At 36.9% G+C, this 25,168-nt stretch overlaps 1 protein-coding gene across 1 annotated transcript in view; it reads right to left on the bottom strand.

Moving 5' to 3' along the window:
• Positions 1-25,168, bottom strand: part of dnah9l (dynein, axonemal, heavy polypeptide 9 like) — a 69,558-nt gene that overhangs the window by 35,208 nt on the left and 9,182 nt on the right. Inside the window, exons 14-37 of the mRNA XM_073815272.1 lie at positions 24,466-24,638; positions 14,648-14,870; positions 14,048-14,377; positions 11,229-11,483; positions 10,916-11,085; positions 10,571-10,793; positions 10,381-10,497; positions 10,177-10,263; positions 8,030-8,188; positions 7,755-7,838; positions 6,521-6,679; positions 6,290-6,412; positions 6,090-6,212; positions 5,788-6,012; positions 5,495-5,586; positions 5,268-5,394; positions 5,022-5,180; positions 1,808-1,933; positions 1,615-1,722; positions 1,400-1,531; positions 1,155-1,315; positions 914-1,070; positions 601-746; positions 405-521 (exon numbers count right to left, since the gene is read on the bottom strand). Of these exons, the coding sequence (XP_073671373.1) occupies positions 405-521; positions 601-746; positions 914-1,070; positions 1,155-1,315; positions 1,400-1,531; positions 1,615-1,722; positions 1,808-1,933; positions 5,022-5,180; positions 5,268-5,394; positions 5,495-5,586; positions 5,788-6,012; positions 6,090-6,212; positions 6,290-6,412; positions 6,521-6,679; positions 7,755-7,838; positions 8,030-8,188; positions 10,177-10,263; positions 10,381-10,497; positions 10,571-10,793; positions 10,916-11,085; positions 11,229-11,483; positions 14,048-14,377; positions 14,648-14,870; positions 24,466-24,638 (3,776 nt within the window). The remainder of the gene's footprint in view (positions 1-404; positions 522-600; positions 747-913; positions 1,071-1,154; positions 1,316-1,399; positions 1,532-1,614; positions 1,723-1,807; positions 1,934-5,021; positions 5,181-5,267; positions 5,395-5,494; positions 5,587-5,787; positions 6,013-6,089; positions 6,213-6,289; positions 6,413-6,520; positions 6,680-7,754; positions 7,839-8,029; positions 8,189-10,176; positions 10,264-10,380; positions 10,498-10,570; positions 10,794-10,915; positions 11,086-11,228; positions 11,484-14,047; positions 14,378-14,647; positions 14,871-24,465; positions 24,639-25,168) is intronic.

The following is a 25,168-nucleotide window of genomic DNA, read 5'->3' on the forward strand; positions in this document are numbered from 1 at the left end:
AATTTCTTTTTATCAACTCTCAAATATGGGTAGGTTTCTTCAAAAATAACCAATTTTGAGCACAAAAACGAGATTTTTTTAAAGAGATCACATTCAGAACGATGATCAAACCATACACAGAGGTTTTACTGTTTTTGCATAAGTGTATGCTTCAGTGTTTTATAAGTTGCATAAGAGCGCCACCTAGTGGATAATAGGGGAAATATGGTTTGGCGTAAAAACTCGTCATTGGCAGGGAAGCATTTTCTCTTAACTGACTAAAACACCAATGGCGCGGAAAGAGTTAAACACCTAGAAAAATCAAATATTATTGTCCATGTTCATTCATTTAAACAATAACCACACAATCGAAGGAAGGAGGAGCACATTAACCACAGATAAAACCACAGAGAAAAGAGTGGAACCTGAAGAGCGCTTTGAGGTTCTCTGGTAATTCGGTTCTCCCTGCGTATCCAGGATTCAAAGTGATAAAAATCCCAACTGTTGGCCTCAACTCTATCTCCTCCCCTAGGAAGTGAAACCTGGAAACACAGGAAATGTAGAGGAAATGAGGTGACATAATCACATTTATTTTTTTGTTTTGAGTTTTTAGACTCTAACCTGTGTTTCTTGTTGCGGACGGCATCTTGAATGGTTTTCACCTGTACGGCAACCACAGACAGAACCTCCACCGAGATCCTGTTGAACTCATCGAAACAACCCCAGACACCTGTTTGCGCCAAACCTTTATAGATATTACCTATGGACTGACAGAGGGAAAGAGACATAACAGCATTTACAAAAATTAAGGTGATGTACTCATTCATTCTTTTAAATTTCTTAGCAAATAATAACAGTAGGGTGCATTTAAATTATGGTCCATCTAGTTTTACTAAATTGCCAAATTCATGTCCTGTCATTGACTTGTATGCACCTTGTAGTCCATTTGCTCTGAGCAGTTAAACACATAGACCATGATGCCGAGAGAGCGGCCCAAGTCTTTGGTAGTTTCAGTCTTGCCAGTCCCGGCAGGACCAGAGGTGGCGCCACTCATGGTGAGGTGCAGAGATTGGGTTAAAGTGATGTAACATCTGCAGAGTGACAGCGTAGAGAAACAGAGAGTCAGTAATCTTCTCAAACCGACACATACGTAATCTGATGTATGATGTGCTCACCGGTCAGTCAGCGGTGTTATGACCAGTCTATTGGTGTTGCCTAGATACTCATATGAGAACTGAAATTGTGCATCGCAGATGTTGACGTAACAGTGTTTCTGCGCCTCGTCCCATCGGTGGCGCAACTGCGACAACCATGCAAACGCCTGCCCATTGGTCACCTAGGGCACAGCCCATTATAAAACAATTACTTTCTTTCACTTACTTTTAGACTTTGAAAGAATATGATTTTTCACCTCGCTAACCTTCTGTGAAATAAGTTTGGCGACTACGTCACGAGCGTGGACGTCGATGGTGCTGATGGTCATGATCTTCTGTCTGTCTCCAGGGGTGAGGTCACCAAGTAGCATGTTTATCAGAGAGTTCAGCTGATTGATCTACAGATGATTACAAACTATGTTCATTTTTTCTACCATCAATGTAACAGAGTAACTGTGGTTCTGTTTATATGTTCAGAAACCTGTTTTCGGTTGTAGTCTTTTAGTGCAGTTTCAAAACCCTCTTCCACCCTGTCAAAAGCAATTCCCACATCAGTCGCCCACCAAATCTGACTGCCTGTCAGTGCCACCTAATACAAAGACGTAGATATGCATTAGTCACATGAGATGAACATTTTTTTTTTACAATATACACAGAATGTACAGTATACACACCTGCGCTGGGTAGTCAAAGAGCCACTGATCTCGTGGTTTGTCTTCATAAGCTGCCACAGCTTCTGAGATCTCCTGGCGAACAGTAGAACGCATGGCCTGCTCCAGAGCATTGAGCCAAGACTCTGCCTGTAAGAGGAAGGATGGAAGAAAGGAAGGAAGGAATGAGTGAAAGAAGTATGGAAAGAAAAGAAGGAAAGAAAGAAAGAGGGGGAAAGGAAGGAAGAAAATTAGGACAACAGGAATGATGGAAGGAAGGGTGCAAAGGAAGTTGGATGAAAATTAAGGAAGAAGGAAAGGAAAGAAAATATAGAAGGACAGGAAGAAAAGAGGATGGTAAAGATGAAAGGAATGTAGGAAAGAAAGGAAGGAAAGAAATAGAAAGAACGAAAGAAGCAAGCAATGGAAGGAAGGATAGAAAATGTAGAATAAAAGGAATAAAAAAGAATGGAGGAGGAGAAAGAAACATTTGGAACATAATGAAGGTTGGAAAGTAATAATGAACAGGGAGGAAAAAAGAGGGAAAGAATAAACAAGAACGAAACAAGGACAAAAGGAAGGACGGAAGGAAGGAAGAACAAGAGGGAGGGATAAAGAAACGAAAGAAAGAAAGGAAAAAAGAAAGAAGGAACATAAGGAAGGAAACAATGGAAGGAAAGGAAAGGAGGGAAGTAAGGAAGGAAAAGAAGGCAGGAAGCAATGGATGGAGGGAATGAAGGATGGAAAGGAAGGAACGTAAAAAAGAGGGAAAGATAAAAGGAAGAAAGAAAGGAAATAAGGACAACAGGAAAGATGGAAGCAATGAACAAAAGGCAGTATGGATAAAAAGTAAGAAAGAAGGAACGAAAGGAAGGAAGGAAAGAAAGCAAGAAAGACAGGGGGAGAAAAAAGACAGGAAGAAAAGAAGAAGGTAAAATTGAAAGAGATGTAGAAAAGAAAGTAAGGAAAAAGAAAGAAGGAACATAAGGAAGGAAGCAATGAATGAAAAGGAGTGAAGGAAGGAACAGAAAGATAGAAGGAAGGAATGAAAGGAGGGGAGGAAGGATGGAAAGGAAGTAAGAGAAAAAGAGGAAAACAGAAAAAGAAGAAAGGACAGAAATAAGGACATCAGGAAATAAGGAAGCAATAAAGGAAAGGAAGTATGGATGAAAAGTAAGAAAAAAAGAATGAAAGAAAGAATGACAGGAAGAAAGAAAAGAAAAGGAGGAAAGAAAGGAAGGAAACAAGAAAGAAGGAACAGAAGAAAGGAAGCAATATAACAAAGATAGAAAGGGAAGAATAAAAAGGAATAAAGAAGGAGATGAGAAAAACAGAAGGAGGGAGGGAAGGAAAGAAAGATGGAAAGGAACAAAGTAAATTAGGACAGCAGGAAGGACAAAAGGAAAAAAGAAAACGACATATAGATGAAAAGTAAGGAAGAGGGACAGAGAAACAGAAAAAGGACAAGAAGAAAAGAAGATGATGAAGAGGGAAGGGATGTAGGAAAGAATGGAAAGAAAGGGATGAACAGAAGGAAGGATAAAAAAGGAGGGATAAAAAGGAATGAAGGAAAAGAGAGCAGAAACAGAACAGAAGGGTTGGAAGGAGGAATTGATGGATGGACAAATGGATAAAAAGTACGAAAAAAGGAAGGAAAATGAAAGATGGAAAGAAATTAATGTATGGAAAAGGAAAGAAAGTAAGGAATGTAGGAAAAAATGAAGAAAGGCAGGAATATAGGGAAAAAGAAAGAAAGGAAGGAATGCAGGGGAAAAGGAAGAAAAGAAGGAATGTGGGGAAAAGGAAGAAAGGAAGGAATTGAAGGAAAAAGAAAGAAAGGAAGGAATGTAGGAAAAAGAAAAAAAGGAAGGAATGTAGGAAAAATGGAAGAAAGGAAGGAATGCAGGGAAAAGGGGAGAAAGGAAGGAATGTAGGGAAAAGGAAGAAAGGAAAGAATGTAGGAAAAAGGAAGAAATAAAGGGAAAAAGGAAGAAAGGAAGGAATATAGGGAAAAGAAAGAAAGGAAGGAATGCAGGGAAAAAGAAAGGAAGGAATGTAGGGAAAAAGGAAGAAAGGAAGGAATGTAGGGAAAAGGAAGAAAGAAAGGAATGTAGGAAAAAGGGAGAAATGAAGGGAAAAAGGAAGAAAGGAAGGAATATAGGGAAAAGGAAGAAATGTAGGAGAAAATGAAGAAAGGAAGGAATGCAGGGAAAAAGGAAGAAAAGAAGGAATGTGGGGAAAAGGAAGAAAGGAAGGAATGTAGGAAAAAAGGAAGAAAGGAAGGAATGTAGGAAAAAATGAAGAAATTAAGGCAAAAAGGAAGAAAGGAAGGAATGTAGCGTAAAAAAGAAAGGAAGGAATGTAGGGTAAAAAAGAAAAGAAGGAATGTAGGGGAAAAGGAAGAAAGGAGGAATGCAGGGAAAAGGAAGAAAGGAAGGAATGTAGGAAAAAGGAGGAAAGGAAGGAATGTAGGAAAAAAGGAAGAAATGAAGGGAAAAAGAAAGAAAGGAAGGAATATAGGGAAAAGGAAGAAAGGAAGGAATGTAGGAAAAAAGGAAGAAAGGAAGGAATGCAGGGAAAAAGGAAGAAAAGAAGGAATGTGGGGAAAAGGAGGAAAGGAAGGAATGTTGGAAAAAAGGAAGAAATGAAGGGAAAAAGGAAGAAAGGAAGGAATATAGGGAAAAGGAAGAAAGGAAGGAATGTAGGGTAAAAGAGAAAGGAAGGAATGTAGGGTAAAAAAGAAAGGAGGGAATGTAGGGAAAAGGGAAGAAAGGAGGAATGCAGGGAAAAAGGAAGAAAGGAAGGAATGTAGGGAAAAGGAAGAAAGGAAGGAATGTAGGAAAAAGGGAAGAAATGAAGGGAAAAGGAAGAAAGGAAGGAATATAGGGAAAAGGAAGAAAGGAAGGAATGTATGGGAAAAGGAAGAAAGGAAGGAATGTAGGAAAAAGGAAGGAATGTAGGGAAAAGGAAGAAAGGAAGGATGGAAGAAAAAGGAAAGAAAACAAGAAACAGGATTATAAATCATACTACATAATGTGTATTTGAACATTTAAAAAATGCAGAAAGTTTTCTGTGAGGGTTATGTTCAGAGGGTGTATTTGGGGAAGGGGCTAGAATATATACTTATATAATAATATAATATTGTTATATTATGTACAATATTAACGTCATAACATTATAGAAAGTCTTCATAAAACATTTAAACACAACATGTTTCATATGAATGTGTGTGTGTTACCTGTCCCTCACACACACAGGGCTGTGAGAATGCCACATACTCTCCCTCTCTGCTGTACATTCCCAAGGCTATCGTTGTTTCTGATTCCAGAGCTTCATCTTCCTCTTTAAAGCTGAGATCAGCAAGATTATCAAAGAGCTTCAGCAGGTGCCGTGTCACCTGCACATAATACACATTCATGAACACACAAATAAAGCATAATCACACACACTTATGTATTCATTTATTGACTTAAACAACAGAAACCTGTCTGGGTTGAGTTCCCTTGGAAACAATTTCCAGCAAGTCAGTAGCAGAGACAAAGTAAAACCTCGGAAATGTCAAACGCTTCGTCTCTAAATACTCCGCCAGAGCCTTCTCACACACAGACAATCTGCAAGACACAAATATCATTTGATAATTCATGCAAAAACATAAAAGCTGAGAAGACACATAGTGGGGGGGTCATCCATCTCCATGTTCTTTCAAATTACCTTTGCTGAAGAGTTTCAAGTTGTTCTAAGAAGCCTGGCTTGTTTGTGACTTTAATCACATTATTTGTCTCCACAACATTGACCATTAAACCCTGAAAAAAACATTAGAAGTGCTAAATATTTGAGATCTCTTTGGCATCTCATGCACTCCTATGTATATATAAATATATAGGGGTTCGCGGGGCAAAAACTAACGTGGGCTTAGTTGTAAACATACATTTGAGCCCAAACCAAAAAGCGTTAGGTTGTGCCCCGCTCTCCCCTATACGGTACATATCTATTCTCATAGATACCTGGAAGTCCTGGTGAATGCCTTGAAATTGTTCAGCATCATGGGCCAGCTGATTTCGGATATCCTCAGAGTTTGTGAAGATGCTCTGGAGGTGAGCCCACGTGCGCTGGACCGCCAGCCATGTGCCGATGACCAGATCAGCTATCATCAGCTTCCGCTGCCAGCCACTCACCTCCACCATGAAATATTCCACATACTTACTCATAAGAATGTTCTGGAGCTGAACCTGAAGTATGCAGACAAACTGACCTTACTGAACTGAAATTGTAAAGTGAATGTGTGAAAACTGAAACAAAAAGTTACCTGATTGTCCTCCAGGGTTTCAATGAGGTTCTCATCAGCTTTAAGAAGAGGTGTTCTGGTACTGGTGTGCGTTTCGTACGACAGAGACATCATAGACCATGTTTGCTGGATCTCACCCAGAATCTGCGCACACACGCAAAATAATTTTCATTATAGACAAAAAAGTCTGCTGTTACACATGGGCATTATACTGTGTGTACCTTCTCGATGCCCATCTCTTTCACGGCTTTGTCCACAATGTTCTTCACTTCCTCTTCCACACGGTGGAGCTGCAGCTCTAACAAATCACCGAGTGTTGTGTTCTCATCCATCACAAAACTCACCTATGCAGATAGCGACAGAGAGAGAGAAATAAATACAGTGAAAGAAAGAAAGAGAGAGCGAGAAACACAATGGATTTTTTTTCATTGAGCTATTGATGTGTTTGTTACCCCTGTTGTGTGCATGAGCTGTTGCCAGTGTCTCTCTCTGACAGCAGGGTTTTGAAGCTCATTTACGGCTCGTAATGATGTCAACATGTTCTTCACGATGGATTCCAGACCGTTGTAAACGTCCCACGCACGTACCTCTTTATCCAGAGTCTTCATTTGCTACACAAAAACAAATAAATAACATCAGAGCATAAATAAACTTGTTTTAACAATCGGTCAACAAATAAACTTATTAACAAAGAAGCTTAACTGATATTTAACATTTAAAATGCAGTTTATTGAGGCAATAAAGCTGCAGTTTGTAATTTTTTGCAGTTAAACATATAATAAATACATACAAAACTTCACCCGATTCGCGACAGTACGTTCATAGGCGGAGCTTCCATTGGCTAAAAGTATTTTTATAGAATAAATTATATTTCACAACAAATATACATATTAATTTAGGTTCTTTTCAATTTTAAAACGTTACTTTGTAAAATGCTTTTTAAACCAATTGTTAATCTAGTAATAATATTTGTATTTATCAAAGCGTGGCGCTCGGTAAGGTTGCTTTTATCCAGTCATCCAATCACATAAGATTGTTCTGTCGATGTAATGATAAGTCTACTGTGATGTGGTGATCATTATGGTGCGTTCACACCAGACGCGGAAGAGGTGGCAAGCATGAGTGATTTACATCTTTAAAGCTTAAGTCAATGCAAACATGTGAATAGCCATCCTGCGGCGCAGTAATCGCGAATTGAACGTTGCCACGTGATCCGCACGAGTAGAAAATTTTAGCTTTATAAGCCCCTCCCATGACGCGAATTTACACGTAAATGTCTCGAATGACTAGAATTTCACAACGCAAGTAAACTCAAAATGTTCATGCATCCAACTACGCGCGAATAACGTGTTTTTGCCACCTCTTCCGCGTCTGGTGTGAACGCACAATCAGAGTCATCCGCGCAGTAGTGCGGTGAAGCACAACACACGTACAGAAAATTACTCTGCAAATAACGACAATTTAATGTTTCAAACAGAGATGGCGATAAACAGACAAAAGTTATGGATTGCAGCTTTAGGCAATGTTCAGGGCAAATAGTAAATTGTTTTGTAATATTTTTTATTTTATTACTCATGAAAATCCACATAGCAACACAAAGATCATGTGTCCGACTCCTGAGAACATATACATACTGATAAATAAGCATCTGCCAAATGCATAAATGTCAATGGATATGAATTTTACCTTAGCAAACCTCCGGAGCTCCATGTCCATTTGCTCCACATTGATCTCCTTCCATGGTGTCTTAGTCCAGTCTGAGATTCTGGACTACAATGAACCATCAATGCAATACACCAATCAGTAATGTTTAAGCAAAAATGTATTTCCACAAAACGTGTTCGCTACTGAATTTAGATTTCAGCAACTATATTCAGTCAATATTGATATTCAATATTACAGCAATAGATGTTAATGAAATTTAGTGCAGGTTTTATAAAGATAATCAACGACTTATATACCTTGACAAACATAACCATATCCCAGACTGCTTTAACCAGGATGAGGTCTGACCGACACTGTCTGAGTTGTTTGTAGTCAGGAAAACTGACCTCAAACAGATTGGCAGTTTGCTGAAGCTTTGACATCTCACTCTCTAAATGAGCTACGGCACGATTCGACTGTACAAAAACACACAAACATATACGAAACACAGCATGGTGTAAGAATATTCTCATTTAACTCATTCCCCGTCATCCATATTTTAAAAGTTGCACGCCAGCGTTTTTTTTCCCTATATATAAACATACAAATATTTCAAATGAAAGAACAGACCCTCTGCTTTCAAACAAACAACAAAGAAACAAACAAACATAACGGGAAAAAAGTTTCATGCTATCTATATATTTTTCTCTGTTTATAAACTCTTAAATATGGATATTTTTCTCAAAAATACAAAAAATTTTAAGCAAAAAGCTGAAATAATTGCATTTTTGTGAAGGAATTTTCTTAGAGATCAGATTCAGAATGATTTTAAAATAAAAACTGTAAATTTAGTAAATACATTTTTTGCTTTAGTTTTTTTTATAAACTGGGTAAGTGCGCCATCTAGTGGATAATAATAAATTACATAAAACCTCATCAAGAACACTTTTTATGCAAATGTACATATTCAATGTACGCAATGTTCCTTTGAAGTCAAGTCACATTTATTTATATAGCGCTTTTTTGTGTGAATTTTAGCGGCATCTAGTGGTGAGATTGTGAATTGCAACCAACGGCTCAGTCTATAGGTAATCCCTCCCTTTCGAAACGGATAGTGAAGCTATACTAGCCACCACAAGACATACATTTTTTGCTTTAGTTTTTTTTATAAACTGGGTAAGTGCGCCATCTAGTGGATAATAATAAATTACATAAAACCTCATCAGGAACACTTTTTTATGCAAATGTACATATTCAATGTACGCAATGTTCATTTGAAGTCAAGTCACATTTATTTATATAGCGCTTTTTTGTGTGAATTTTAGCGGCATCTAGTGGTGAGATTGTGAATTGCAACCAACGGCTCAGTCTATAGGTCATCCCCCCTTTCGAAACGGATAGTGAAGCTACAGTAGCCACCACAAGACAAACATGTTATTGTCTGAGACAACGTAGGGCGCATCCCAATTTAGGGTCTCTCAGCGGGACATCACAGCAGAGACTTTTTAGACTTATATATGGAGCCAAATTATTTTATTTTATTTTAGAGAATATGATGCGTTGATGCAGATTAAACTACCTAACAGTATATCAAATTTAACAACCTTAAAAAATATACAAAAGTAAAACACATCATGCACAATATTGCAGCAATAATATTTATTCACCTCAATAAAACATCATTTATAATACTAAAACAGTAACAAAGATCTTAAATTTGCTAACTATACACTTTTATTTAACTACTGTTATGAATTTTTTAATTTAAAATACCCAGACATCACAGGCGCGAATTTAATCTTGGGATAGCCGTTAAGGATCCATTCTTGGTTTCAGAGCCCCTGACGCCCCAGACGCAGCCCCTGAATTGGGATGCACCTGTAGTGATAAAACGCGCTCTATAGAACAGTTTGTCCATGTAGAAACTTCTATGTAAGGGGACCAGCGGTGTATGTAGACAAAAACAGCTCATTTTAAGGTTATAAAAACAATACAGTTCATTATGTAAGGTTTTATACACCACTAAAAATATAGTTATGTATATTATATTGCATTTCTGTCAAGAGATCCTCCTAAAAGTTACACAGTGCCAGGGCCGGTGTCAAGGGGGGGCATTCGTGGGCCGTGCCCCCCCAAAGAGGTTGTTGTGCCCCCACACAGTTTTTTATTAACTTAATATATCAAAAGAATAATTAAAGTAAATTAAACATTGAATGTTTCATAAATTAATATAGTTTATATATGCTTTTTTAAAATAAAATAGACCAGTTTCTCTGATTGGTTGCATTGCGGCGTCATGACTTGATACTAGCAACGTGTTGTTTGCGGCATTTTATGGATTGTGTAAAATATGGAAATTAGAAAATTTTGAAAGAACAGATTTGAACTTTGAGAGAATTTTTGGAAGAACCGGTTCGTTAAAACAAAAGATTAAAAACAGAAAGACTGAACAAGAACAGAGCACCTTGTCGATGAGTTTGTACGGCTCCTCCAGGCTAATGTAGAAGATCGACTCGGTGCGAAACTGCTCCCTGAATTCATGCTGTTTAATCTGCAAAACAAACCACACAGTTTCCATCAGTCCCTGCGGTGCCTTCACTGTCACCATTAAATTCATTACACTGATGAATTAGCAAGCACGCTTTTTGATTCAATACCAACTCCTCACCTCAAACCGTACGCATTTCCTGCGGATGACCGCAACTTCGTTGGATTGGAGAGGAGCAACCTCGTGTTTTACTATAAATGCCACCTTTTTAAGGTTCTTCCAAGTTTCTGGAAGTGACTAAAACAGTATTGGCATGTTAGTGCGGTTCACAAAGCAGCAACAAATGGATGAACGTAGATGAGACTGTTACCTCCAACAGTTCGTAGTTATGCTCTGGTAGCTGTTGGTTGTATGTTTTGAGCAGGTCTGCAGTCGCTTTGAGGGGTTTAAAATGCTGCTCCGTGCTAAGCTGACGGTCTCTTATAGCCATTAGGTGACCCATGATGTCCACCAGTTTGCCGTAGTCCCCGTCGGTAACAGTCTTTGCCAACCCAAGCTCTGTATTCTCAATAAATGATGCCAATTCTTGCACACTAAAACAGAATGATGTGGTAGACTGTTTCATTATGGGTAATGTGCACATTAACTCACATGAATGTTCATTAGTGAGATAGAGATGGTGAATGAACTATATAAGTACGATGAAAGCTGCTACCTGTCGTTGACATGGTTAAGCAGGTGCTCTTTGAACATCCAGCTCCATTTCTTGATATTGTTCATGAGAGAGATTTTGAAAAGTTTGATGTCCACCTGACACCAGCCACAGAACACTCTCTTCTCTTCTAACACATCTACCTTCATGTAAAGATCCTCAAACTCACTGATCTAAAGTCAAACAGGGCAATTTTTACATTTAAACCATATGCAAGACCAAGTGGTAAAGCATGCCACTTGCAACGCCAAAGTTGTGGGTTCAATCCTAGGCAACACACATTTATAAAATATACATACACGAAAAGAGCGTTTACCTGCTCTCTGAAGTTCTGCAGTTTGGGTGGGTTTTTACGCAGCTCGTAATCTGCATAAAGCTCCACCTCCTCCGCAGAGAGGGCGTGTCCATAGAGCAGAAACTGCCTCATGAATTCTGCCCTGTCTCCAGTCCAAAGGTAGCGATAGGAATCGAAGGAATGTTGAAAGTCTTTGACTTTGGCGATGGCCCTGCGTGCACGGCAACGCACCAGTTGAGCCAACTCTTCTAACTCGGGTATCTGATATACGTCTGCCTACAAAAGAACAAACACATTCTGCCTCAAAGTAATGCTGGAACGATCACATGTGCAGCAGTCTGTGTAAACTAGGGATGCACCGATAGGATTTTTTGGGCCGATACCGATTTAAACAGACAACTTCTGGCCGATACCGATGCCGATATTAAACACTTGTATACAATACTATACAGTTGGTCTATTAGCTAGTTTATTTCTGCATCAAATTATTTTTACTGAACATGGATTTGATCTAATTAACATTCAAGTGACCAACATAATAAGAGAGGCACAAATTAAGCTAAAACAAATATAATAAGAGTGCATGACAAACTTCAAAGGTGGTTTTTGCTATTCAGCATTTATTTTATTAACAACATTAACTAATTTTTTACATATAATGGATTTCTTTATGTATTTAATTAATAAACAATCGGTATCGGCATTTCTTGTGCTATTGCCGATATGCCGATGGTTTCAAAATCATCAAAAATCGGCCGATACATATCGGTGGCCGATACATCGGTGCATCACTAGTGTAAACCCAACTATAGTCAATGTTACAGTCGTATGCAAAAGTTTGGGCACCCCTGACAATTTCTACGGTTTTTATTTATAAATATTTGGGTGTTTGGATTTATGCACCTGTCTAATTTCGTTTATATTGCATACTGCACATTTTCTGTTAATCCAATAAACCTCATTTCACTACTGAAATATCATGTCCTTCAGTTATTTGATAGATCAAAATGAAATTGCTGATCCAAACACCCAAATATTTAGAAATGAAAATCATGGAAATTGTCAGGGGTACCCAAACTTTTGCATACAAAAAAAATATTTTGTGAAAATATTTTAATGATTATAAAAATAATAATTAAAAAGCATTTTAAAAATAAATCATGTATAAAACAATATATTACTATATAATATAAAATAGAATTAAATAAATAGATACAATAAAATAAATTACTGTAAAAATAGAGTAAAATACTGTTTTACGGTACTGTTTTGCATACTGTAATTGCATTACAGTACAGTAAATCGAAATACAGCAGCATGCTGCTAACCAACCATGCTGCCAGTAACTTACTGTAAAATGTAGGGAAAATATTTACACAGAGTAGGTAAAGTAATCTTAGTGATTTACTGTTTCTACATAAAATCATATTTGATGCTCCTAATTTCATAATTAGACTAGATAGTAAAGTTTGTGATATGTTGGCTTGACAAAGCCTCGCCTAATCTAGCATGATTTAGCACGAAGCTAGCATGATTTAGCATGAGGTTAACATAATTTAAAGTAAAAATGAGTAAAATAAGCCCACCCCCTTGTTTCTATGACACTGTGATGCAGCAATATTCAATATAAAATCCCTAAACAATTTACCATAGTGGGAAAAACGCACTTGGGAATTCCCTTTTACCATAATATCTTGAATTCCCTTTTACCATAATATCTTGATGGAGCGATTTCGGGCAGCATTTACGCCGCCATATTACACCACATGATGATAGAAGTTAATTGGACAATTTTGCCTATTCAATGTAGTCTGTATGCAAAATATGTAGTCTGTAGGTATCTTTGTACTTTTAGTTAAGAGCCATGAGCCATGAAAATACTATTATATTATAAGCAAGCTATTTATTTATATTTACTAGTTAACAGCCATGACAAAACTACACTTCCCATCACTCTATGTGGCAATTTTAGATAAAATTTTAGATACACACCTAATGTGGTATTCATTTTGTTTTAGTATTAAAGGTTCAGTGTGTAATTTTTAGAAAGATCTCTTAACAGAAATGCAAAATAATATACAAAACTATATTATTAGGGGTGTATAAAGACTTTTTTATAATGAACCATTATGCTTTTATTACCTTAGAATGAGACGTTTTTATCTACATACACGAGGGTCCCCTTACATGGAAGTCGCCATTTTGTGACGCCATGTTTCTACAGAAGCCCTTAACGGACAAACTTTTTCTAAGTTGTCTCTGACAATGACTTGTTTTTCCGGTGGCGGCTACCGTAGCTTCTCTATGCGTTTCAAAAGTGAGGGGTGAGCAATGGACTGAGCCGTTGGTTGCAATTCGCAACCTCACCACTAGATGCCGCTAACATTTACACATTGCACCTTTAAATATTAAAAAAAGCTTCTTTAGTTTATTGGGAAGTAATGAAACAAATAAAAGTCCCATAGGTATATTTGTAGCAAAAGCCAAAAATGTATTGTATGGGTCAAAATTATAGATTTTTCATTTATACCAAAAATCATTAGGATATTATGGAAATTTTTTTTTAGATATTTTTAACATTTCCTACCGTAATATATCAAAACATTTTTGGTGAGTGGAACCAGTGCTAATGACTTCATTTGGACAACTTTAAAAGTGATTTTCTCAATATTTTTGGCACAGATTTTCAAATAGTTTTATCTCAGCCAAAAATGTACCCTTATGGTTCTGTGGTCCAGGGTCACATATAAATATAAACTTTAAAAAGGATGTAAAGGTACCAATACACACAATACACTTACAAAGACATTTGATTTCAACAATACACAAATATCACACACCTGATACGTCTCCAACTGTTTGATCTTGGACACTCTTTTCATGAAAGAAGCCATTTTAAAAATATCTGCCACCATCTGGTCAATGATGTCGTAGAAGTTGCCTTTCTTGGACAGGTCTAGGGAGGGGCAAAAGGTCATGTCTGAGGTCAAGGTCAGCTGAACTTCGAACAGAGGAGCGATGCGGGGTGCTGGATCTGTGTTTTCGACTAAGTACTGGAGGGAACATCGCACCGCACTGCAGAACCCAGAAAGAACGGTTCTGTCCACGTGTTCTGTGTAAGCCTCCCAAGCCTCCGAGTGTACATCTGCACCAAGCAGAACAGCATTATCCTGTACAAAATGAGAAAAATAAAGAAAGAATGAGGTTGCGTTCGAAGAACGCTAATTTATTATGCACAAAATAATCAAATATTATATAATTTCTCTCTAAAAGACATATAATAACCCACTGGATTATTTTAATGATCAATGGATGTATTTTTTGGAACTTTACCATATTGAATCCCATGTAGGAAGACATTAATGGGATTTTAATATAAAGTTATTTGTGTTTATCCAAATTTTTGTGTTTATGGATTTCTAAAGAAGTTAGAACAACACCTGCACAAGCTCATGTATCTTCTCTCCTGTCTGTGCGATAAGAGCGTATTGCCGATGGATATTCTCCTCTACATCGTCGAGGTTCAGCAGGTTGCCATGGCGACTTGTCCTGCGTGTAATGCAGGCAGAGTGACTGAAAACTCCCATCAGCCCCTGTAGTTTGTCAAGGTTGGCCTTGCTCTTCTGCACACGCTCTGAAACACCACGCACCAGATCACATGTGCTACAAAACACACAACATGCTAAAGATTAGTTCAACCAAAACCATAAAAAAATGTAAACTTGTAATATAAGAAGATATTTTGAAGAACAATGATGCTCTTTTCTGGCCAAAGACTAAAGCTAACATCAAAGATAGTCTCCTCACTTGGCGGCCATATTTGCAACATCTCTGGGTTGAAAGGTCCTATTAGCTTGAATGGAGAAGACGGCTATCTTTAAAAATCGCTTCCTAGGGTATAGGGGTGCCACCGACTATGAATATACTTGAATCAGCAATGTCGAATCTTTCTTTAGTTGACTGATAGTCGAATCATCCATGTGTGTGTGCACGGTTTGGGGGGACCAGAGCAGGTAGTCAACTAATGGTTAACTTTTATTTTATTTTACAAGCAGCACATAGATAGCCTGGTCCAACCAGACACATTCAGAGTACATTCATTTCATTTGTACAGAGAGTCTGGCCACGCTCCATTGCAAAGCGTTACTTCCGTTAAGGAGGGTCCTCTGTTGAAGTTAAAAACTATTGGATCTGCCCAGAGTCACTCAGGATCTGCCATCGCTAACGTGTAGTCGTTACGTATATCATGCGCCAAAACCGGCCGGAAACAACAAGTCTGAATGTCAGACCAACAAAACTTAGCAAACATTGTTCTTGCTCCGGCTTTAACTTCTGTATATTCTGTATATAGCGGACCGAATAGCATTTCTCACGTCTTTCTCCTCTGCCATTACTGAACTACAACTCAAACTGACGCACGACCTCAACGTCATCGTGCTTAGCCACCCCCCTCTGTTCGCTGATTGGACGAAACAAAAGAAATGAACGATTGGAGAAAACGAAACTCTACACAGCAGTCCCAGACGTTGTACTGAAGCGAAATGAAAATTAAGCGGAAGCACGTAGGAGGGCGGAGCCAGGCTAGCACATAGAAACAACTTTCTGATAAAGTGACCAAAACTGCCTTTCAAGTGATGAACGAAGACGAAACTGACGATGCATTTTTATATTTTTTAAGTTAAAATAAAAGGAATATTTTTAGTAATTTTAAAGACACTACGCTTTATTATTTTGCACAGAAATACCTGCTTGCTTACTTTGACTTTGATCATCTCTGTATTCACTTTAGGTACAGAAACACCTGATGATTCTTAAATCATTTGTTTCAGGAATCACTGTTCTATCATTTGAAAGTGAACACCAACAATAATATTAATTATTATGTATGTGAAGTTTTAGCTCAAAATACCATATAGATAATTTATTATATCATGTTAAAATTGGCACTTCTTGGAGTGAGCAGAAATTTGCCATTTTCAGGTGTGTCGTTTTAAATGCAAATGAGCTGATCTCTGCACTACATGGCAGTGCCGTGGTTGGATAGTGCAGATTAAGGGGTGGTATTGTCCCCCTCTGACATCACAAGGGGAGCCAAATTTCAATTACCTATTTCTTCACATGTTTGCAGACAATGGTTTTCCAAAACTAAGTTAATGGTTTAATCTTTTAAACACTTCATAGGTCGATAGAAACACTTCAAATTTTCATGATGACAAGCAGAGCACTTAGCACGTTCGACTAAATTGCATGTGCCAGCATGCAACAGCGCAACATCGATACAAAGAAAAGCAATCCAAAACTTAAACTAGAGCAGAATTTACCTTTATAATAAATAAAATAAAAATAAGGTCACAATCAAGTAACAAGGTGCAGAACATGTGTGCAAAATGGCTGAAGTGCAGGGGAACAAAACACAAGCCACAAATATTTAAATTAAATAACCCTATAAATAAAATAAAGAAATTATTAAAATAACGAAAGTATACTGCCCTACAAAGCTAGTAACTACGCATTTGGTCAAGATTGAGTTAAGGTTTGAAATGGGCTTTGTGAGATCTGTTGTGTCTTGTGACAAAGTCTCCTGGTTCAATTTTGTCAAATTTCAGGAAAACGTGTGCGCCAAAATTGCAGTAACATGTTTGACTGGCTGGTGTAAAAAAACTTTAAGGGCATTTTTCTCGGTTTCAGTGTTTGCATAGTTACTGCACTTAGCCTTTCTAGTAGCCTAGAAATCTAGACGCACCCTAGCGGCCGCAAAATATATTTGCTGCCAGGGTTTAGTCGAGTAGCATCTGCCTGCACAAGCGGAGGCTGCAGTTTCGGGACCGCTGTAGGACCGCAGTTATAGGACCCTAGGTTTTTAGTGACAACGCCACCTAGCGAACTAGAGGACCAACAAAGATGGATGACAAGCAGAGTGTGAGTATCACGTTTGAATCAATTTTTATTTGAACATTAAATACAATCGTGATGCATTTCATTGGAAAGTTAACATAGCCGATTAACATAGTGATTGTGATTTGCTAAATAGTCTTGCATATCCATCATACGTAATATGGCAAGGCACGTTTATTTGTGTAGCACATTTCATACACAGAGGTCATTCAACGTGCTTTTTATAGAATAATGCTGTAAATAACTTGTTAGCACATTCGTTTAATTAAACTGTTGCATAAAAGCTTTTGACTTAGTGACAGTACAAGAAAACTGGGTAACACTTTACAATAACAGTACATGAATAATCATGTACTAATACATAAATTAATAATCAGTTTATTATGAACTAATGATGAGTTAAGCTATTTACTAATCAATAACTAACCGTAACTATGTTATGAGTCATATGAATTCATGCATGAATTACACCCACCTTAACTACACATTAATACATGTTTGTTAGTTAATGCATTAACTAACACTTTGCGTACTCCATATCAAACAAGCTCTCTAGAAGAACGAAAATAACTTTTGTTAATGCAAAATGTTTAGGTTTGTAATGCAAAACTGTTTATATATTTGCTCCTGCAGCTGAGCTAAAAACATTGAATGGCACTGGATTTCTTGCAACATTTACACAGAGCCGGCCCAGCCACTAAACGACACTTGCAATTGCAAAGGGCCTCGTGGCCAGCAGAGGGCCCCCTTAAGTCACTCAGCTAGTGACTGAGTTGAAAAAAATGAAATCATTCATCAAAAGTAACATAAAATAAATATAAATATTCATTATTTATTATTATGGCAATGTTAAAAAGGCTGTTACTTGTTATTATAGTTATTATGAAAGTTCGCTAATAAGATCTCTTTCTTGCCGAGATTGATTGACACACAGCATCCAGCGCAGCAGCCAATCAGTGCCCGCGACTATGTGCAGGCGAGCATCCCGCCCACAGAACGCAAAGTTGAGTTGGGCCGGATCCCTGATACAGACGCGAACTTTTGCTGTTGCTTTAAGGACAATTTCTTTAATGTTATGTGTGTTTGTGTGTAAATGCGAAGTAAGTGGATCTTATTTGACTTCGGTAATGACCAAACCTGTGTTCTGTTTGACTTCTCTTTCTTATATTTGCCATCATAACGTGAATTGGTTTATTAAGCTTAATAATTAATATTTAAACGGTTTAACGTGGTAAATTAATTCTGTTACGCTTATATTTCACGTATGCCATAGTCATTTCTACATATTTATGTCATTAGTGTAATTATATTGTTAAACGTCTGAATTTAAAGTGTTTTATGTGTAAGAGTAAACAAACTCATGCGCATATGCGTGGTACATGTCCAGACAGCGCACTGATTTTAAACCACCTGCTAGCCTTTGCAAAAGTGTATAATGTCACTGTTCAGTCTTTAATATTTAAACTATAGCAATGCATATGACATACAGTAGCCAGCTTTGTTAGATTAATGTTATGAATGCAATGTTAATTGTTAATCTTCAGTTATTAATATTATTTGCAAGTGAATTGTTATTATCCACAAACCTATGTTTGTGTCAGATTTAGCTCATCTCAAACAAGCCTATTAACTTTTGTTATGCTATTTACGTAAGGGATAATATATAGTGAGGCGAATGTTAGGTACTATTAACCTTGTTTGTTGGGTTTTAGATAGTATTGTTAATGAAGTTTATTTGAAAAATTTAATCATTTAAGTGTTGTATTTATTATTTTATATTATATTTTATTTAAATGTTATTCTATTTAATCTATTTCATTTGAATTATATATAGGCTGTTGTTTGTGCCTCTTAAACTCTGGTGTCAATTAAAAATGTTTCTTTGATGGTCAGTGAAAATCACTTTATCAGTCTTTTTATTCAGCAAGTTCATCAGTGTGTGTTTGTTGCACTGCACTGCCATTCAGTTCAGTCAGTGGTATCATATTTTTCCTGTTAGACATCAAACATGGAACTCAAATCAAGAACTCAAGGGGGCAGTTTCCCTGAAAGGAATTAAACTAGTCCTAGACTAAAATAAAAGTAGGCTAAGAGCTGTCCAAACTGAAAAAAGCTTGCACTGACATATCTTAAAATACACCAGTTCCCTTTGTTTTGCCTCAAAATCCACACAAATAATGTTTTTTAGTAAGGCATTTTTGTTAAAATTTGTTATGTTTTCTAATTAAACTAAGGCCGAGTCCTGTCTTAAGATATTCCCTGTCCGGGACCACCCCAAGGTCTTTTATTGTCATTCTGTAGGCTACATGTTGCCACATAAGAACGAAATACTTAAAAAAAATAACATATTAGATATAATATGTGCAGTATAGTCATAAGGTAGTCATTGCTTTTCTTTAGGCCTTACTTAAAATGGTCAAAAGGGCCCCGACTAAATTTTGCTTAGGGCCCCCAAAGGTCTAGGGCCGGCTCTGCATTTACAGTTAACCTTAATCATTAAATGTGCAATTATGGATTAATAATTAAAATCAGTTCCACTGCTGCCATTAAGAGTGACAGACGCTATTCTTTCTAAATTTAAATCAGTGTTAGCCTACAGACGATGGTTATTGTGTGAACTGGCTCGTCTTAATATCAAAATGCACATACAGTATTTGTTTTGTTCTTCTTTTAAGCCATTATCACCCCTTCCAAATGTCTGACTAATTTTCACATTTGCTCCTCTCCTTTAAAACCACCAAAAATTTGGATTTTGATGAGCTGAATTTGTATAGAATGTGTAATTGATAACTTTTTCACAGTGTACCCCTCCAAGAAAAGTCATTGTGTAGGGCCTACACAATAAGACATTAACAAGTCATTAATTTATGTTAGTTTATGAGTAGTTAACGATGAGTTAATAATGATGTGCCCCTTCAAGTAAAGTCATGACCTAATCATACATTAACAAATCATGAATTTTTGTTAATTTATGAGTAGTTAACGATGAGTTAGTAATGATGTGCCCCCTCAAGTAAAGTCATGACCTAATCATACATTAACAAATCATGAATTTATGTTAGTTTATGAGTAGTTAACGATGAGTTAGTAATGATGTGCCCACTCAAGTAAAGTCATGACCTAATCATACATTAACAAATCATGAATTTATGTTAGTTTATGAGTAGTTAACGATGAGTTAGTAATGATGTGCCCCCTTAGTAAAAGTCATGACCTTATCATACATTAACAAATAAAAATATAAGTTACCCAGTGGCGGAGGCAGAAAGTGTTTTTGATAGGTGGGCATCTATACATCTGCGGGCCAGAAAAATTCACATACTTTTTTTAACTTGCGTTAATTGGGAAGATAAAATGACTGTGTTTTTTCCGTCAGTTTTGTACATTTTAGATGGAATTACGTTATTCAAGCTAACTGTATACCGTCTCTCAAACAGAAGGCTGCATCCTCCGGAGGTCGGATATGCAGGCAGCATACGCCATTAAGCTTGGTTTATTTCAATTAAATAAGCATAACATTCGCAAGTCATAAGCATATTACAACGATTTACGATGAACTATTTAAGCATTGAGCATTTATTTAGCTAAACGCCCGTGGCTTACCTAAGCACTGGTTCTGAAACATAGAGGACCCAGAAGCAAAAAATATCAACACTGCTTTATTGAAAATCAACTTAAACAGTCCAGTCAGGCCGTCGAGTCCCGAGCCATCAAGAGCGAGTTAACTTTAGTGTTGCTGGTGTACACCGTTTTTATTTAGAAGTCTTTTCTTTACCGCAGTGATCCACACGTTCACACGAATCTGCTTCTCAGTGCAATCTAACCTACCGCGCTCTCTTCAAACCTGCCTCTTCCGCTCTAGATGACAGCAGCGATTGGTGGACGGAAAGCAAGACATTACCGTAATAAACCATATATTGCAAAAAAGCGCAATTTGTTTTCTTTAGGAGCAATTCTAATTTTTTGATAGTTCAAATGGTTGAAGAATTATGGTTTGAATGAAAAAACATAATGTTTTCCATGAATCTGATTGGGTGGGCAAGCTGTCAATCCACCCGTAGATCCGCCCCTGGCTTAACGCTGATCCTGATACAATGCGAAAAATTAATTAAACAATAAATAAAATAACATCAAGATAACATTTTAATAGCTTTCACAAATAAACTGGTATGATTGACGGTTTGATGGTCTTTATATGAACACTATACATTTGGCATTGTGACTTTGGTTAACATGTTTGTCATTTCTGAGGAATAGTCAGAATGATTTTAACTGAAATATTTTGACAGCGCCAAAAGCAGCAGACCACAAGTGTAACGAGCGGACAGCCTGTTGTAGGCCGTAACGTTTACATCCACCTTCCTTTTGATTTTGCAATCTACATTGACAAGCACACAAAAATAAGAGAACAATTATCTTACATAATAAAATACTTTGACTACCTGCTATCTTGGTATTGTGAGCACATGAATTTGAAAAATATCTTTTGTTTCTAAAATTATAAGTGGAACATTTTATGCATCTTTATTTGACCTCAAACAAAGCATCAGATCCTGCAAACCGTTGGGAACCACTGTTCTAGAGCATGTTTGATTTCGGTTACCCAAAGTGTTAATTAATGCATTAACTAACAAACATGTATTAATGTGTAGTTAAGGTGGCTGTAATTCATGCATGAATTCATATGACTCATGACATAGTTATGGTTAGTTATTGATTAGTACATGGCTTAACTTATCATTACTTCATATTAAAGTAATTATTAATTTATGTATTAGTACATGATTATTCATGTACTGTTATTGTAAAGTGTTACCGAAAACTGTATTACGCTGGTTGTAAAAACTTGTTAGTTAGTTACTCGTTTTTTTTTTTAGTTAAAATAATATAAATATGTTTTAACTGTCACATGATCACAGTCAGCCTTTTTGACGTTACCACACAATACATGTTATGAATATGTCTCTTCATTTAGATGTGGTTTTAATGTTGATTGAGACTTGTGACATTTTTATAGTCAGACATAACAGTAGGCCATCATAATAATTGACTGTTAAAATACCATGTGTTAGATTGTGTCATGTACTGTTTACTGTACTGTACTGTACTGTGTACCACTTTTTAACAGCATTTTTGTTAATCAGTGATTATGTTCTTTATGTACTATTTCAGTGAAGTGGAGGAATTTAATCGAATCATAGACAAACAATTGAAAAAAAGAGGGGAGAGCATCCAGTTGCTGCTGCATACATCACAATGTGTGCTTTAAATATTTAATATTTATATTTATCTATCTCTCTCTATTATTATTTTTTATCTGCTCAGATGTGCTTTATTGACATGAATGTTTCAAGAACCTTTGATCCTGTAATGAACACTATGCAATACTAATATGAACATTACTTGGTATGAAGATTGATATAATTTTGTACCGTATATAATGTGTGTGCTCTGTGGTGACTAAAATCTTTAAAGTTTGAAATCAAAAATTAAAGAGTTGTTGAACATGTTTAACTAAATGTTCCTGGTTTCATTCATTTCTTTATCTTTCTCTCACTTAGGAGTCAGTGAAGACGTTGTCCATGCAGTTCTTATGTTGTTCACATCATTAACAAATTTGGGTAACACTTTACAATAAGGTTAATTAGTTAACATTAGTTAACTACATTAATTGCATGGACTAATAATAAACTGCACTTATACAGCATTTATTAATATTTGTTAATGTTAATTTCAACAATTAGTAATACTTGATAGTTGGTTAATGAATTGTGAACTAACATGAAAAAACAATTAAACGCTTTATTTAGCTTAATTAAAGATTAAGGTTAATAAATACTGTAACAAATGTTTTGCTTATGGTTTGTTCATGTTAGTTAATACATTAACTAATGTTAACTAATGAACCTTATTGTAAAGTGTTACACTATTTTTTTTTTGTGTGTGTTAAAATTCAACTGTTGCAATATATAATTTTATAAATACAAAAATTTTAAATCTACCCCAGAGTCATCCTTGTGTATTCCCTCTGTTCTTGAATATGTGATTGACTAAAAAGGCTAAAGTACACGATTCCTTGTTTATTTTACTCGATTAGTTATTAAATAATGCAACGTAGAGCCAATAATTACTTAACATTCCTAAAAATCAGATTTAATTTAAATAAAGAAAGCAGTATTTGGGTGTAATAAACCTTTAAAAACATCTAAAACTTTAAAAGTAGTTTAAATTGAGTGAAAATATGCATTTGTGGCACTTTTTTCAAGTAGCATCTGCCTGCACCACCAGAGGCTACAGTTTCGCTAGATGGCGCTGTTAAAAAAAACGAGGGTCCTAAAACTGCGGTCCTAAAACTGCGGTCCTGAAACTGCGGTCCTGAAACTGCAGCCTCCGCTTGTGCAGACAGATAATGTTGGTTTAGTCTAGGCACTCTCAATACACTTAACCGGTCCAAAAACCAAAATTTGGTCAGGCCAATCACATCGTGTGTAGCGTCTGTGGGGCGGGCTTAACATGATGACGACAGAGCTGCAACGGTTCCTACTTGAAAACAGAGAATGGCTGCTGCTGCTGGCGAACAGCTATCTTTTGAAGCGGCTTTGGCCGCGACTCTGGAGGACTTAGACTTATGTTTTTCTTTGAGAGAAGAGCAAATAAACCCTACTGAAGTCCTTTTTAAGCAAGAAAGATGTGTTTGGAGTTTTGCCGACTGGTTACGGTAACTACGTCACCTTCTTCGTTGCTCTGATCCGTCATAGCGCTATCCTATTGCGTGCAGAGGCATTTTGAGGGACAACCTTATATCCCGCCCCTTGCATTGAGCCGTTTGTGTGAAGAGTTGCCAGACCTTACATCTTGATGTAGGTCTGGCTAACCAGGCTACCTTTCTAGGGCAGTATAGCCAGAATTGACAGCTTAGTCTTTTTAACTGCAGAAACACAGAGACAACTGCATCGCTATGGTTTATTAAACTAAAAACCTCTTACCATATTGACGTGTAGCCTTTTCATGATGGTTGTTGGATTTAATAATGCACTTTAAAAATATATATTGAAAGCTACTTTTTCACATTTTATTTGCATAGTAAATCATAATGATAATAAGCTGTATGTTAATATATTGTGAGAAAGCTGTTATATGTGAAATCAGATAAAACGCACTCTTATATAGCCAAAATTTAATGATCCTCATTTCATAAAACATCTGCAGCTATTCGACCTTGAGATTGGTAATCGAATCAGGCTTCTTCTATCGAAGCATCGAATCTTTGACTATTCGGGGTCACCCCTACTAGGGTCACAAGTAAACTCAAATTTTCTAAACCTGATATAAACAAATACATTTTGTGTGCCACTTGTGTCACCTTTTGATGTAGTCAGAAAGGTCTTCATCACTCCACTGCATTTCTTTTAATGCTGGCCTCAGCGTCCGCCTTACTTCTTCCAGCTCAGACTCAACCAATCGAAGCTCAACTGTGAGAATTGTGCTGTGTAGCTTATTGTACCACTGACAGATCTGGGACAAAGTGCTTGTGTACTAAAAACACCAAAACACACAAAGATTAGAACAAAAGAATGAGAAAATCTACAGTGCAAAACTAGACTGATAAGTGCGGAGACTGGCAATGAGTGTTTGGGAAAACAGTTTAATATAGCCATCTGGTCTATTCATTGAAACATTTGTTTAGGATCGTTCAGATTCTACGCAGCCTACAGAAAGTACAGTGGACACAACATAGTTGACAAGAGAAGTAATTTTTAAAGATCAACTGTGTAGGTTTTTAGCAAGATCAAAATATGAAATTGTGAATTGCAATCAACGGCTAAAGGGCTCGTTATAGTTGTGCGTAGGTCCTACGGCATAGCCGCGACGGCGTAGGTTCCGCGTCGTTTTTCATTTATACTTTTGCATCGTCGTCCGCGTCGACGTGCAAACACACGCGCAAACCGCTGGTAGGCAGTAACCACGCGTGTAACCACTGTAGCAGCGCGAACGTCAAAGAAGAAGAAGCATAGCAAGTTAACCCACAAACGAAGAAGAAACAGCAACTTGTTGTGTATAATTTG

This window comes from Paramisgurnus dabryanus, chromosome 7 (assembly GCF_030506205.2).
Source record: "Paramisgurnus dabryanus chromosome 7, PD_genome_1.1, whole genome shotgun sequence".
NCBI lineage: Eukaryota > Metazoa > Chordata > Actinopteri > Cypriniformes > Cobitidae > Paramisgurnus > Paramisgurnus dabryanus.